At 51.3% G+C, this 14,983-nt stretch overlaps 1 protein-coding gene across 1 annotated transcript; it reads right to left on the bottom strand.

The window, feature by feature from the left end:
- Positions 1-812: 812 nt before the first annotated feature.
- PLVAP (plasmalemma vesicle associated protein) lies at positions 813-14,667 on the bottom strand. Its single transcript, XM_061190267.1, has 6 exons — positions 14,193-14,667; positions 8,451-8,547; positions 7,619-8,331; positions 5,689-5,746; positions 5,435-5,516; positions 813-1,460 (listed from the first exon to the last, which is right to left on the bottom strand). Exons 1-6 carry the CDS (start codon positions 14,559-14,561, stop codon positions 1,454-1,456), a joined length of 1,326 nt encoding a protein of 441 aa, XP_061046250.1. The 5' UTR covers positions 14,562-14,667; the 3' UTR covers positions 813-1,453.
- Between the last annotated feature and the right edge of the window lie 316 nt (positions 14,668-14,983).

Here is a 14,983-nt window from a genome sequence, read left to right as displayed (position 1 = left end):
TCTGGAATCATTTTGGCGAGGAGGAGTTCCTGCAAAACAGGCTGTGGTACCTCAGTAATTGTTGTCTGTACCTGGGGGAATCTCTGCAAACCTAGCAAAAACAAAAGCTACAAATAGATAATCTGCTTTTTCAGAAACCGCTTTTTATTTGTATTTATTTAAGAAACTGCTTTTTAAATATCTGCTATTTTTTTTTAAAAATAGGAAAAAAATCTGCTCTTTTAAAAAAACACTAAATTGACAACAATGCTGTCACAATGTGGGGTTTTGTAGGCATTTCATGAAACCCTTATTGACTATGATTTTGCCATTTGTCTTCACATATGGAGATGCCTACAGCTTGGGGGAAGCTGGTGTCTACTCACGTTTGTTCCAGGTTGAAGGGTCTTCTGACCTGGGGACGCTGGGGACGGGATTCTTTTTTTTTTTTAATTTTACACTTTATTTATTTTTGGCTGTGTTGGGTCTTCGTTTCTGTGCGTGGGCTTTCTCTAGTTGCGGTGAGTGGGGGCCACTCTTCATTGCGGTGCGCGGGCCTCTCACTATCGCGGCCTCTCTTGTTGCGGAGCACAGGCTCCAGACACGCAGGCTCAGTAGTTGTGGCTCACGGGCCCAGTTGCTCCGCGGCATGTGGGATCTTCCCAGACCAGGGCTCGAACCCGTGTCCCCTGCATTGGCAGGAAGATTCTCAACCACTGCGCCACCGGGGAAGCCCGGGGACGGGATTCTTCAGCTTTCATCTTATTTCTAGTTTTTTTCTCACTCGGAGCCTGGTGGTGACTTTTCAAAGCAGAAATCATGACTCTGGAGTCTTTGAAGGGATTTGATAACATTTATTTAGTGCCACTAACATTTATATGGGCCACAGGCAGGGCTGGATATGGAGGGGAGAGAGAGTGAAGGGGCAGCACCCTCGCGGGCTCCGAGGGGTCCCCTGGACCAGATGCTCCCTCTCTTGGGGGCCTGGAGACTCTCAGGGGAGGACGAAGGTGAATGTCTTCCTGTTCTCACTCCCCCAGACCTGGAGCGCTAAGATGCTCCAGATGAGTGGCATGCTGTGGGTGCCTTGACCCGCGTGCACGAAGGGATGTGATTTTGGGCAAGGGCTGGGCAGAAAGTGCGTGTGTGATGTCGCCGTGTATCTCTGTGATGTCATTGCCTTGTCTCTGTGTGACGTCAGCACCATGTCTATGTGATTGATGTCACTGCATCTGTGACGTCGTCCCGGCATCTAGGGGGTGAGGGATTGTGTGGTGCGGAGAGAGTGTTAGGGGGTGTGGGTGGGGTGTGGCGGAGGATGAGCAGAGGACGCAGGTCAAGGGCGCCCACTTTGGTGCGCGCGCGTCGTCTGACTCCACCCTGGCTGTGTCCCTCGCCGTGGGCGTCTCGCTGCACCTAGTCTCCAGACCGGTGAGTCGGGGCCACCCCTCGGTCCTCGGGGCCTAGAGCCTCCTCAGCCACTGGGGCAGGAAGGAGATGGGAATACAATAGTCAGTCAGACAGACAGACGGCAGGACAGACCTCGCCTGGGCCTGCCTCTTACCCTGGGCCCCTTCTTGCTCCCAAGAACCCTAGGGCTCCTTCCGGTTTCAACCTCCCCTTAGATTTCGTCTTGTTGAACCTCTCTGTGGGACACAGGTGGGACTGAGATGTGTGCCTATCCATTATACAGACTGAGGTTCAGAGGGGCCACCTCCTGCGCTCCAGGCCTCTGTTGCAGTCTGTCTGACTCTCTCCCCTTTGCTCCCTAAGGCCCTGGGGATCCTGGGTGTTTGCCCAAAGTCCCTGGACCCCCGTCCCCCAGGAAGGGCCTCAGTTTCCCTCTTTGGTCTACACAGAACTGACCTAGACCTGGCCCCTCACTCATTCCCAGGAGGGTTTTTCTAATGAGCCTGCCCCTACTCACATGCTCCCATGGCTCCCCAGCGCCCTCGGGACAAAGCCAGGTCTTCTGTATCTGGCATTCAAGGCTCCACCCACTATGCCTCCACCAGGCCTCCCCACTGGGGAATCAAAACCTGACAAAGTACCCCACAAATTCTCAGAGCCATCACTTCACTTCCGCCCCTCCCCCTTGCCTTTGCAGGAGCCATCCCGCTGTCTGGAATGCCCCTCCCCCTCCTCGGCCTGCCAAAGGTTCTCACAAGGGGTCAGAGGTTGGCTCAGAGGCTGTTTCCTGATGGGGGAGGTGGGGGCCTCAGCCAAGTCCTGCTTCCGCTGGCCCCCTCCCTTCCTTCCCTGGCTCTTCCCTGGGGCCCCCGCAGCCTCATGTTCCTTGGCTGGCTCTGGTCCCCCCCTTCCCAGCTCCAGGCTCTGTCCTCTACCAGGATTCACAGGCTCCAAGGCAGCCCTGACAGACATCCTTTAACCACTCCTGCTCACCAGCCTGCAAGGGAGGGTCATCCCTGGCCATTTTCAGAGACTGGGGCTCCTAAGCCCCATCGCTCATCTGGACCAGCACAGTCGCCTTCACCCCTGTCCCAGGTTCCCACCTTCACCCTCCACAACAGCGACCAGAATGAGCCTGTGAACACCTGAGTCGGGTCACATCCTCTGCTGTTCACAGCCTTCCCAGGGCTCCCAAAGTCCTCACTGCAGCCCCAAGGCCCTGCCTGATTTGTCCTGACCTCACCTCCTCCCACTCTCCCCTCCATCACTCAGCTCCAGCCACACCAGCTGCCTCACTCAAACTCACCAGGCATGGATGGTCCTGCCTCAGGGCCTTTGCACCCTTCTGAGAATCCCCTCATGGCTCCTCCCTCATCTTCTTTAGTTCTCTGCTCAAATGTCACCTCCTCAATGAAGCCTGCCCTGGCCCGGCCCAACCCCACCCCTGTGGAAAATTCCAACCTCCTCAAGCTCCCTCATCCCTCTTCTGTCTCACTCATCACCAAGGGTCCCTATCACAGCTCACTCATCTGGTTTGTCATCCATCTCCCCCACTAGACTGTCAGCCGCACGAGGGTGGGGATTTGGATTTCTGTGCCTTATTCCTCCCTGTGTCCTCAGCACCCAGCAGCTGCTCGAGAAATATGGGTTGAATGAAAAAACAAATGGTCATAGTGATGGCAGTGAACTTGAATCGACACTTGCTGTGTGCTCGGCTCAGAGCCAGGGCTGAGCTCCCATCTTCAACCTTCCACATTGCGACTTGTGCCATCTCCAGCCACGTAGCCGCTAAACCAATATTCACTTAATATGTGTCTTCATGTCCATTGTGTTGTGTTTTTTTAATTTAAATAAAGTGATCTCCAAAGGATACTCAGTCTTACCAAGTAAAAGAAAGCTGGTGCATTTACCATTAATAGAAAACCACTTAAAAATGTTCAATGAAAAAGCAAGACCATGTCCTCAAGTGCAGCTGACGCCGGAGCCTGGGTCTGCCCTCCCTCTGTGAATACGGGAGAACTGCAAGGGTCTGGGAGGCATTAGGGTGAGTTAGCAGCAGCACAGACTTTCTTGAGGCCCAGAAGGAATAAGAGTGGAAAAGGAATCAACAGTCCCCATCATGGGGTGGGTGATTTGATGCGGGGCCTCGGATCTGGTCCCCTGTTGGGTGCATATAAAATTTGGACGTTACGATTCAGTCACTCACTGGCTGTCCACTGAGTGCCTGGCCGAGCTGGGGCTCAAAACCAGATCCGAAGACCCCAGCCTGCTCATCCCCGGCCCCTCTCTCAGAGGAAGGCAAATCAAGGCGGGAGCCCATGGGCCAGAAGCCCTTCCTGTGATACTGCAGAGAGAAGCAGGAGGGGCCCAGGCTTAAGTACACATTGTTTCCTCCACGGCGGGGGGCGGGGGGGGGTACGTCATTTGGGGTAAACAATGTCAAGAGCTTCCCCATCCTCAGCTGGGACCGGGACAGGCTTGGACTGGGAGCCTGGCTCCAGCCCTGACTTGCTGACGCATGACCCCGGGCTGATCACTTCCCTGGGGCCTCAGTTCCCTCCTCTGAGAAATGGGGATAATAATAGAACCTCCTTCCTTGCCATGATGGCTTCAGGCCAAGATGGAGAGAGGAAAACTGTTTGTTCAGAGCAGGGTCTTCTCCCTACCCCCTTGCTTCCCTCTCTGCAGGCCGCCCAAGGCTGAGGTATTTCTCCCAGGCAGAGCCATCCAGAGCGAGGGGACCCAGTTCCGCAAGAGGGTGAGCTCCCCGTCAGGGGGAGTATGTAAGAAGAGGCATAGTGAAGATGGAGCTGGGTGGGGAGGACCATGGGGAATTAATGACAGACGTTTGGAAAGGGCTTTGTTTAGCACCCTGGGGCTGAAATAGACCTAGCTTGACAATAGCCTGGTGGCAAAACTGTTGATGGCACAGGCTTTGGGATCAGAGGAGTCTGAGAAAAATCCCACACACCTCCTCGAACCTCAGGTCCTAAACTGCAAATGGGATGCAAATCCTAGGTCAGCAGTGTGGTCCTGAACAGGGTAGGGGGTGGGGGGTGGGTGGGGGGAGTGTAGGAGCGACCCTGGAGGGAGCACAGGGTGTTCTTGGAGCTGTGGTCTGAGTCACCTTCCCCGTGACGCACAGGGTGTCATCCAACAGATGACCAGGCCCTGGGAGGCAGTGAGGGGGTCAAAGGCATGGAGCCATCACCTGATCGTGTGCCAGGCACCCTTGATGCTCCCCACTGAGGCCCTGGGTTCCTTGCTCCAGCCATGTGTGGACAGCACTTGACGGCTGGCAAAGCATTTGCATGCCTTTGATTTCAGAGACCCCCATTTTTGTAGAAGTAGAAAGTGCGGCTCAGAAGGGTGGAGTGAGAGGCCCAGGGTCACTCTCGGACACTGCTCTCCCTCTTCCCCTTCCTCGGCTCCGTTCACTTCTGCCACCCTAGTCTGGCCACAGGGCCTTTGCCCTGGCTGTTCTTGCCGCCTGGAGCACTGTTCCCCTTGCCTTCCCCCGGGCCAGCTCTTGTCTAGCCTCCAGCTCAAAGGTCCCTTCCTCACCCAGGCCCTCCCTTTCCTGTCTGGAGTCTGATCGCCTAGGTTCATGTTCCAGCTCTGGCTGTGTTACCTGGGGCACGATGCACACCCTCTCTGTGCCTCATTTGCTTCATCCAGAAAGTGGGGATAACAGTAGCTCACCCACGGATTAGGATTCTGAGGACTAAATGAGTTAATTGGGCAGAGTGCTTAGGACTGTGCCAAGATCACAGTAAGCATCCAATCGTGGTAGGTTCTTGGCCACTCTTCTTACCCTGCCTCCTTCATTGTCTCTTTGGCCCACTACTCAGGGAGTTTCATGAATGGAACTGTGTGTGTCTTGTTCACTGCTGTGTCCCCTGGGTCCAGCATAGGGCCTGGTATACAGCAAGTGCTCGATTAAGGAAGCAACAAGTGTGATACGAGCCTCCCTCCACCCCTAGTCCTGTACCCAGCCTCATCCAAAGCCTGAGACTGAACTATCTCAGCCTGTCCAGAGCCTCACCTGGCTGATGCTAAGACACTGCTGGCAGGGGGTCGCTGGGACTCCAGGATCCTCCTCTTGAATTCCTCCAGCCCAGCTGGGTCTGCCGAGAGAGGGAGGGGTCAGCCCCGACCTAATGCCTTAGTAACCCCCCCACCCCCCCACCAACCCCCCCACCCACCCACCCCCGGCTCCAGGGTCAGGGAATGGGCTGGCAACCCAGGATACAAGGTGGAATCCGTCCCCCTTTTCTGGCTCTGCCCTCTGTCACTCACCAATGGGCGGGGGATTGGGGGCAGGGCCTGCAGGTCTTGGCACTGGTATTGGCTGCGACTGTGGGAAGAAGGGTGAAAGGAGGTTGGTGGAGGCCAGGGCTCCCAAACACGAGTCCCAGGGAGTTTCCTGCCTCTCCACACCCTTGGAGACCTGAGTTCCTTCCAGGGCAGAAAAAACAGACAGATACCCATGGAGAAGGACACATGTGATGATGGATATATAATCACCTGTAGACACCTGCCTTCAAATGACTGGGGACTGCAGGGACCGGCTTCCCTCGGCAGCCCCCGGAGACCCCACTCTGCAGGGGTCCTGCCACAGTCTCCATTAAAGCCTTGGCGCCAGCCTGACTCCAATCCAAGACCCCAGTTGAGTCCATCCACCCAACCCAGCCCAACCCTGAGAGAATCTTTCCAAACCTGAAATCCCAAACCAGTTCTGAACTCAGTCACCTAAAATCGGATCCCAACCTGAAAACTGAACCTCCCCAGTCCCAATGACAAACCTGATCTGATCATAACTTTACATCTAACGCTGACCATAACCCATCCCCTAGACCCAGCCGCTATGAAAAATCTACCCCCCACCCCCATTCCCTCAGCCCCAGCCCTGCACTCCACTACGACCACCCATAAATACCTTCCCAATACCACACTCAACCCCAGCTCAACCTTAGACCTCAGCCTCCACCTGAGTTAGAACCCCAGCCCAGCCTCAGCCCAAGATCAACATCCACCCGGCTTCTACACTAGACCCAGTCTTGACCCGCACTCGAACCCCAGGCTCACCTAATCCTTCACTTCAAATATATCCTAACACCAGCCACCCTAAATGCAACCCAATCTCATCTCCTAGCCCATGGTCAATGCCAATTCCAATCTTAATGCCCATGAAGTTCTGAATCCGCCCTTGGCCCCAAACTTCTAATCATCTCTAGGCCCACCAGCCCCCTACACCTGCCTGAGCCTCAACTCTAGCCTCAACTCAATGCAATCCCAAACCCACTGAAACCCTAGATTCACTCTTCACCAAATCCTTGATCCAAGAGCCACCCTGCATGTGACCCCTGACCCACCTTTTAACCTTTCCTCACAATCCAAACTCCAAACTCAACCTAATTTTAAGACTAATTAAATCTTACATGGAACCCTAACCTTAACCCAAATCAACTCTAGACACAGGAGTCACCAAGAACTCACCTTGACCCAACTCTAACCACAAATTTAGAGACCACATCAAGCCTTTCTCTAGACCTGCCTTAACCCTCACCCTAACCCCAGTATCACTTCTAATCCTCAACCTGGTGCCCCCTGATCCTTCAACTCAACTCAAACCCATCCCAACCCTGACACCAACACTGGATGAGTCCCTAATCCTAACCTTAAGCCAATTTTGAGGCCCACCTGCCTTCCTAAACTCAACTCCAATCCTTAACCCTTTCTTAATGTCATTCCCAATCCAAACTCCACCCCAATCCTAATGCCAATAAAATCCTTATGTTAATACGTAACCATAATCCTAAAGCCAATTCTAGACTCACAGTCACCCATGTCTGATCTCAGCCTCAAGCCTAAATCCACCCTCAGTGTCTCAGCTCACCCCAATCCCAAAGCAACCACAATCCTAGATTTGCCCCTCACTCAACCCTGGACCTGACAGCCACCCGACCTCCAACTCCAGTCTTAACCCGACACCAGTTTCTCAATGCTGATCCCCATTCCAAGCTCTGCCTCAATCCTAACATCAGTGAAACCAGTGAAATTCTCAAGTGAGTCTAAGTAACCCAACCTAGACTGGGAAGCCAACCTCAACACCAAGATAAAAAAAAAAAAAAGAAAAGAAAAGTTCAAACCCAACTTCAACATCGCCATCAACTTGGCCTCCAGACCCACCCCCAACGCAACCTGAAGCCAGGGACCTCTGGCGCACCTTAGCCTTGATGCAGGTGTCCAGGGCCGAGTTGCTGACCGCCAGCTGCATCTTGAGCTGTTCAGCCTCCCGCTTCTTCTCCTCCAGCTCCTTGGCCAGGTTGTCACGCTCCTTCCGCAGCACCGCTTTCTCCTCCAGGGCCAGCTGGGTCTGCCGGGCACATTCAGCCTGGAGCTTGACCTCCCGGGCCTGGGCCTCCTTCTCCACCTTCTCCTTGGCCTCCTGACTGGCGCGCAGACCCTGTTCGGCCTCCAGCTTCTGGCGCTGGAGGTCCGAGTTCTCCCGGGTCACGCGCTCGATGCCAGCCCGCAAGCTCCGGGCCAGCTCCTCCACCTTGGAGCTCATGAGGGTGGGCATGTGGTCGCAGATTCTCCGGATGGAGGCCAGTTCTGAGCCGATGGGATGGAACATATTGTAGCCCAGGCTGTCCAGGGAGCGCGGGATGATGGAGTCCCTCCAGAGGTTGCGCAGCTCCATCTCGAACTTGTCCTTGTCCAGCGGGAGGCAGAGGTCCTGCACCTTCTGCAGCCGGTTCTCGGCCAGCTGTCTCTCCTGCCGTTGCTGCTCCCGGGCTTTGCTGCACTCGGCCAGCTGTTCCTCCGTCACTCGCTTGCCCAACCCCAGACCGTCCTTGTCTTTGGTACATACCACCTTCTCCTTTGCCAGCTCCACCTCCAGTGTCTTGGCTTTCTGGTTCAGTGTGAGGGCCAAAGCTAAGGGTATAGGACCATAAGAGTCAGAGAAGGTTGGGGGTTGCCAAGAGACTGGGTGGGGAGTCAGCTACCCTTCTCTCCACTGTCCATAACTGTAACCCTAACCCTAACCCACTCACCATCGCAGCTCTTGTTAGTTTCCTTGAGGTGTTCTTGGCATTGTTTCTCGCTCAAGATGATGGCAGCCATGTATCGCTGGTTGTTCATGTAGATCACCTGCCCGGATGAGACACAGGACAGAGCTCAGTGTCCAGTTCCTGTGGGACACCCCTGCCCCTGGCGCTGCCCAGATTCTCAGGGCTGGGGCCCCAGATCCAGCACCTAGGTGGTCTGTGTTGGCACAGTTCACAAGGACATGGCTTCTCTACAGGGGATGCTGGTCTGATCTTCAAAAGTTGTTAGGATTATAGACAATGGAATACTACTCAGCCATAAAAAAGAATGAAAATTTTGCCATTTGCAGCAACATGGATGGACTTGGAGGGCATTATGCTAAGTGAAATAAGTTAGACAGAGAAAGACAAATACTGTATGATATCACTTATATGTGGAATCTAAAAAATACAACAAACTAGTGAATATAACAAAACAGAAGCAGACTCACAGATAAAGAACAAACTAGTGGTTACCAGTGGGGAGAGGGAAGAGAGGAGGGGGAATATAGGGGTAGGAAATTTAAAAAAGGGTATTATAGGATTGTATGAAATCATGTGTGTGAAACTTTTGAAAACTGTAAAGCACTATAGAATTTAAAGGATCTTTCATTCATTCAATTAAAAAAAAAGTTAAAAGGAACCCCACCTGGACTTCCCTGGTGGTGCAATGGTTAAGAATCCGCCTGCCAATGCAGGGGACGCGGGTTCGATCCCTGGTCTGGGAAGATCCCACATGCCGTGGAGCAACTAAGCCTGTGCACCACAACTACTGAGCCTGTGCTCTAGAGCCCGAGAGCCACAACTACTGAGCCCACATGCCACAACTACTGAAGCCCGTGTGTCTAGAGCCCGTGCTCCGCAACAAGAGAAGCCACTGCAATGAGGAGTCCACACACCGCAACGAAGAGTAGCCCCCGCTGGCCGCAACTAGAGAAAAGTCTGCGCGCAGCAATGAAGACCCAACGCAGCCAAAATAAATAAATTAATTAATTTTTAAAAACCCCACCTCTTTCCCTAGGCATTTTAGTCAACCAAGATAAAAATAGTTATGATTAATACTATTTGGCAATAAAAAGGAACAAAGCACTGATACATTCTACAACTTGAATTAAACTTGAAAACATTTACGGCCAATTAAAAACGGATTTTGGTTGCTCTGTGTGGCTTGGGGGATCTTAATTCTCCAACCAGGGATTGAACCTGTGCCCTCGGCAGTGAAAGCGCTTAGTCCCAACCACTGGACCACCACGGAATTCCCCAAAAAACAGATTTTTTTTTTGACAAGAATGCTGTTATGGGCTGGATTGTGTCCCCCACCCCAAATTCCCATGTTGAAGCCCTGATTCTCAGGACCTCAGAACGTAAATGTATTTGGAGACAGGGTCTTTAAAGAGGAAGTTAAGTTAAGATGAGGTCATTAGGGTGGGCCCTAATCCAATATGACTGGGGTCCTTATAAGAGGAAATCTGGACACCCAGACATGCACAGAGGGAAGATGATGTGAAGACACAGGGAGAAGACAGCCATCAACAGGCCAAGGAGAGAGACATGGAACAGATCCTGATAGGCCTGGGAAGGAAACAATTCCGCCAACATCTTGATCTTGTGCTTGTGCGAAAATAAGTTTCTGTTATTTAAGCCACCTGATTTGTGGTACTGTAAGACAGGCCTAGCAAACTAATACAGGTGCCAAGATCGTTTCATGGGAAAGAAGATTCTCTTCAACAGGTGGTGCTGGCACACCTGGACAGCCACATACTAAGGAATGAATTTGGACCCCTACCTCACACCATATACAAAAATTACCTCAAGATGGGTCCAAGACCTAAATGTAAGGGCTTAAGCTATAAAACTCCTTAGAAGAAAACAGGTGTTAACTCTGCATGACTTTGGATTTGGCAATGGTTTCTTAGATATGACACCAAAAGCACAAGCAACAAAAGAAAAAGCAGATAAATTGGACTTAAAATTAAAAACTTTTGTGCTTGAAAGGACAACGTTAAGAAAGGGAAAAAAACAACCCATAGATGGGAAACTATTTGCAAATCATGTGTCTGATGATGAGAATAGTAACCAGAATATATAAAAGTAAACTCTTAGAAATTAATAATAAAAAACAACCCAATTGAAAAATAGGCAAAGCATCTGAATATACATTTCTCCAGAGAAGATATATAAAAGGTCAACCAGCACATCAAAAGGTGTTCATCATCTTCAGTCATCAGGAAATGCAAATGAAAACCGTGATGAGATATCACCTCACAGCCATTAGGATGGCTATAAATAAAACAAAAAACAAGAATGGACAAGTGTTGGTAAGGATATGGAGAAACAGAATTCTCAGGCAGTACTGATGGGAATGTAAAAATGGTGGAGCCACAGTGGAAAGCAGTCTAGCAGTTTTTCAAAAAGTTAAACATAGAATTACACTGTGACCCAGCAATTCCACTCCTAGGTATATATACCCAAGAACAATGGAAGCATATGTTCACGCTAAAACTTGCACACAAATATTCACAGCAGCACTAATCACAGTAGCTAAAAGGTAGAAACAACCCAAGTGTTTCATCAACAGATGAATGGATAAAACGTGATCAATCCATACAGTGGAATATTATTCGACTATCGAAAGGAATGAAGCACTGACACACGCTACAATGTGGATGAACCTTGAAAACATTATGCTGAGGGTGAGAACCCAGACACAAAAGGTCATATAGTGCATGATTGCATTTAAATGAAATATCTAGAGTAAGTAAATCCATAGAAACATAAAGCAGATTTGTGTTTGTCAGGGGCTGGGTGAGGGGGAATGGGAAGTGACTGCTGATGGGGTTTCTCTTGGGGGTGATGAAAATGTTCTAAACTGAATTGTGCTGACGGTTGCCCAACTCTGTGAATGTACTAAAAATCATTGTTATGTACACTTTTTTCTTTTTTTCTTCATCTACACTTTTTTTTTTATTATTATATACACTTAATTATTACTATTCTTTTTGGCCGCACCGCACGGCATGCAGGATCTTAGTTCCCGGACCAGGGATCGAACCCGTGCCCCCTGCAGTGTCCCCTACAGTGGAAGTGTGAGTCATAACCACTGGACCGCCAGGTAAGTCCCTGTTATGTACACTTGAAATGGGCCAATTGTATGGCATGTGAATTACATTTTAACTTCATAACGTTTTTTATGTCTTTAAAACTTTGGAACAGAACGCTCTGCAGAAATATAACAAGTAAAGGTATGAAGGGTGAAGAGGGTTTGCCTTTCTGTCACTTTTTGTCCTTACTCCTTTGGAAGCTGGCCCTGTCCTAATGACCTGGGGATGGGGAGGACAGAAATAGCTCTGGAAGCTCCAGTGACGTCTGTTTTCAAAAGCCTTAACTACAGAAAGGGAAGATCTCAGGGTGTGAGTTGGCTCCAAAGATGAAGTGAGAAAGAGGTTTTCTTCCAGTTGGAGGAAATGGCTCCCAAAAATACAGAAGTATTTTTCTGCACAGGTTCTCAGATGTCAAGATGATGAGAAGAATATTTACTTAGAACTAGTGCAATCTGACAATACAAAAAAAAAGTATCTTCTCTTGTTAAGGAGTGTTCAGGTACATCTTTATGAAGTAATTCAGGAGTCTCTCCCTCACTTTCCAGTAGCCATGGTTGCCCTGGACTCAGAGGAAGAGAACTAATTGATTAGTGAACAAGTATAAACAATCTGAAGGGTTTTCTGGAATATTTGTTAGGACATAAAGCAAGGAAGCTCTCAAAGACTAGTGGAGTTCCATCAAAAGACACAGGAGCCAGATTGCGGGTGTTCCTACGGCCTAGTTCAGGATAATTTGACCATCAAAAAGATTATTACGAATGCTAAATAAAGAAAATCCATGAAAAAAAAAAATCTCTCCCGCATGCATCCTGGGTGGAGGTGCTTCCTTGACCCAGGCAGAGTGGGGCATACCCTAAAAAACCTACACTGAGTTAATCTCCCCTTTCTCTCCCAGGGTCTCAGAGCCAGAAATGCAGCTGCATTTGCAGAGAATTTAAGAAAAAAATCTGTCTCATAGCACCACCAGGATCAGGGAAAGATCAAAATTCGTACTTGGTACCATGAGACATGTGGGGCTGCCGTGGCAGGGGTGGGGCTACTCCCCAGCATCAGTGCCCGATTCCTGGGGGTCCTTGGAGAAAATCCTGAAGTTCCAGGCCAGAGGAATTTGTCAACTTGGTGGTGGGGGGTGTGGGGGAAAGCTACGATTTTCAAAATTTAAAGTTGTAAAGAGGCAGATTCTTAGATTTCTAATATTCTATGATGGGGCCGTCCGGGATTCGGAGATGCGTGTGAGTGTCTAAAACTTTATGATAAAAACAAAAAACCCCCCAAACCAAAAACAACAACAAAAAAGGGATTTCCCTGGTGGTCCAGTGGTTAAGACCCTGCGCTTCCACTGCATGGGGCATGGGTTCCATCCCTGGTGGGGGACCTAAGATCCTGGCGCAGCACGGCCAAAAACGAAAAACAAAAACCAAAAAACAAAAGAATAAAACTTTATGATCCTGCGATTCCTAATGGCTCCTGGACCGGAAGGCCATGTGTGTCCTGAAAGATCCAAAAGGGCCAATTCCCGGGAACTGAGAAGTCTGAGGGGGTTGCCCTTGTCAGGGGTGGGGAGGATTTGAGAGGGTACATGGTCCAGCCCTGTGGTCTGAGGGGGGACTTGCCTCATTTGGGGGTCTGAGGGGGACTCACCTTATTCTGAGGATCTAAGGGGGACCTGCCCTGTCCTGGGGGAATGAGATGGGGAGACCTCACCCTTGCCTGGGCAGTTCTGAGGGGAACTGTGCACATCCTTCCTGCCCAGTGGCAGGGGCTGGGTGGTCTGAAGCCCCAGAAAAGGCCTTTTCTTTCCACGGTCCCCTGCCCCCAAACAGCCCAGACACCTCCTGTGGGAGAAAGAGAGCCTGCCCCTCTCCCCAACCCTTCCCTTCCCCTGCCCACCCCTTCTCTCACCCTGTTCCAGCCAAAGCCTGAGGAGGCACCCTCTCTTCAGTGTCTCCCAGGAACGGGACCTCCTCAGAGGAATTGTGTGTGTGTGAGAACATGGGGGATCTTATTGAGTGCGTTTGACAGGAGTTGGGGGTACGAGGGGGGATGACAGTCTCCACGAGACCCAGGGTTGCCTGTTTTTGCTCCCTGATGCCCCCCGCCCCCCAACAAGCCACCTCTTCTCTTAGGCCTCCATTTCCCCTGTGCAAAACGGTTTTAAATCTTCTCCCTACTTCCTGGGATTCAATGAAGAGATAATATTTCCTAAGCGGACATCCAGCCTCAGGCAAACCTGAGCCATCCATACTAATTACTAAGAACCCAACCCTCTGGGCGTTTATTAAGCCAGCTCTTATTTGCAGCTAGTGTGTGCTGGTACATTCTGGGTGCTTTATACACATTAAGCCACGGGCCTAGGTCTGATAACAGACCGGATGCCCAGTTCAACTTGAATTCCAGATAGACCACAAATCATGTTTTAATCTAAGTATGTCCCAAATATTGCATGAGATATACAGACAAAGTACGCATTGCTTCTCTACATGGGCTCGGCACGCAAAATGTAGGGTTCGTGACTGTCCCTGTCTCATGAACGAGGAAAGTGAAACTCAGAGAGGTGAGGTGACCAGCGCGGGGTTCCCTGGGACGAGTGTCCGGCCTGTGGACTTACCCGGTCGGCCTGACACTGGCGGAAGCTGGCGTTGATTCGGTCCAGGTCACGGCGGGCATTTAGCAGCATCTGCATGATGGCATCCTTGGCACGGGAGGTGAGGTTGAGCTCCTTGGACAGGTTGGCCTGAGAAGCTGTGAGCCCCACCACCTGGCCGTAGAGGCCGTCAGCCCGGCGCTCGGTGGCCTGCAGGTTGGATTCGGTACTCACGTGCGCGTTGCCGTAGACCATAAAGAGGACAAGGCCCAGGATGATGAGGAACTGGATGAGCGAGACAAAGAGGAAAAAATAGCGCAGATAGTACCAGCAGCCCCTCGGGCTGCCCCCTGCCCGTGAATAGGACCCCCCGTGCTCCATCGCCAAGCCCATCTCCTCCCAGCTTCTGCCCGGTGCACCGGCACTGCTCTGCTGGCTGGTCTGCTCTGGGTGGTGGCTTCTGCCCCTTCTAGACCTTGCCACGGCAGGGGGGAGGGGGGAAGTGTTTATATTACTCCTCTTAATACTTCCTTTGCCTGGCTCCTTCCTGGCCAGGAGGAAACGGGGGCTGTGGGTTATCACAACACTCCCACCCGGGCTGTGAAGGGAAGGGGGGAGGGCACCAAGTCACGTCTGGGCCTCTCTGATTAACACTGGGTGGGGCACCGGCTAGGTGACCAGGCGTCCTTGGCCTTGCTGAGCCTCAGTTTCCCCACCTGCCCTTGCTTTGTGCCCAGAGCTGGTCTCACCTGCCTATGACCTCATGTCAACATCCCCGTCATGGGGAGGAGGATACCAAGACGAAGGGAGGAGAA

The sequence above is a fragment of the Eubalaena glacialis genome, chromosome 4, assembly GCF_028564815.1.
Source record: "Eubalaena glacialis isolate mEubGla1 chromosome 4, mEubGla1.1.hap2.+ XY, whole genome shotgun sequence".
Classification (NCBI taxonomy): domain Eukaryota; kingdom Metazoa; phylum Chordata; class Mammalia; order Artiodactyla; family Balaenidae; genus Eubalaena; species Eubalaena glacialis.
This window is presented reverse-complemented; position numbering and strand designations above follow the sequence as displayed.

Excerpts from the sequence above, each read along its gene's own strand:
- PLVAP (XM_061190267.1), bottom strand. The coding sequence starts at position 14,561 with ATGGGCTTGGCGATGGAGCACGGGGGGTCCTATTCACGGGCAGGGGGC. Across the intron at positions 8,548-14,192 it reads GCCAGTGTCAGGCCGACCGG|GTGATCTACATGAACAACCA; the intron begins GTAAGTCCACAG and ends TCATCCGGGCAG. Across the intron at positions 5,517-5,688 it reads CCCCAATCCCCCGCCCATTG|ACCCAGCTGGGCTGGAGGAA; the intron begins GTGAGTGACAGA and ends CTCTCTCGGCAG.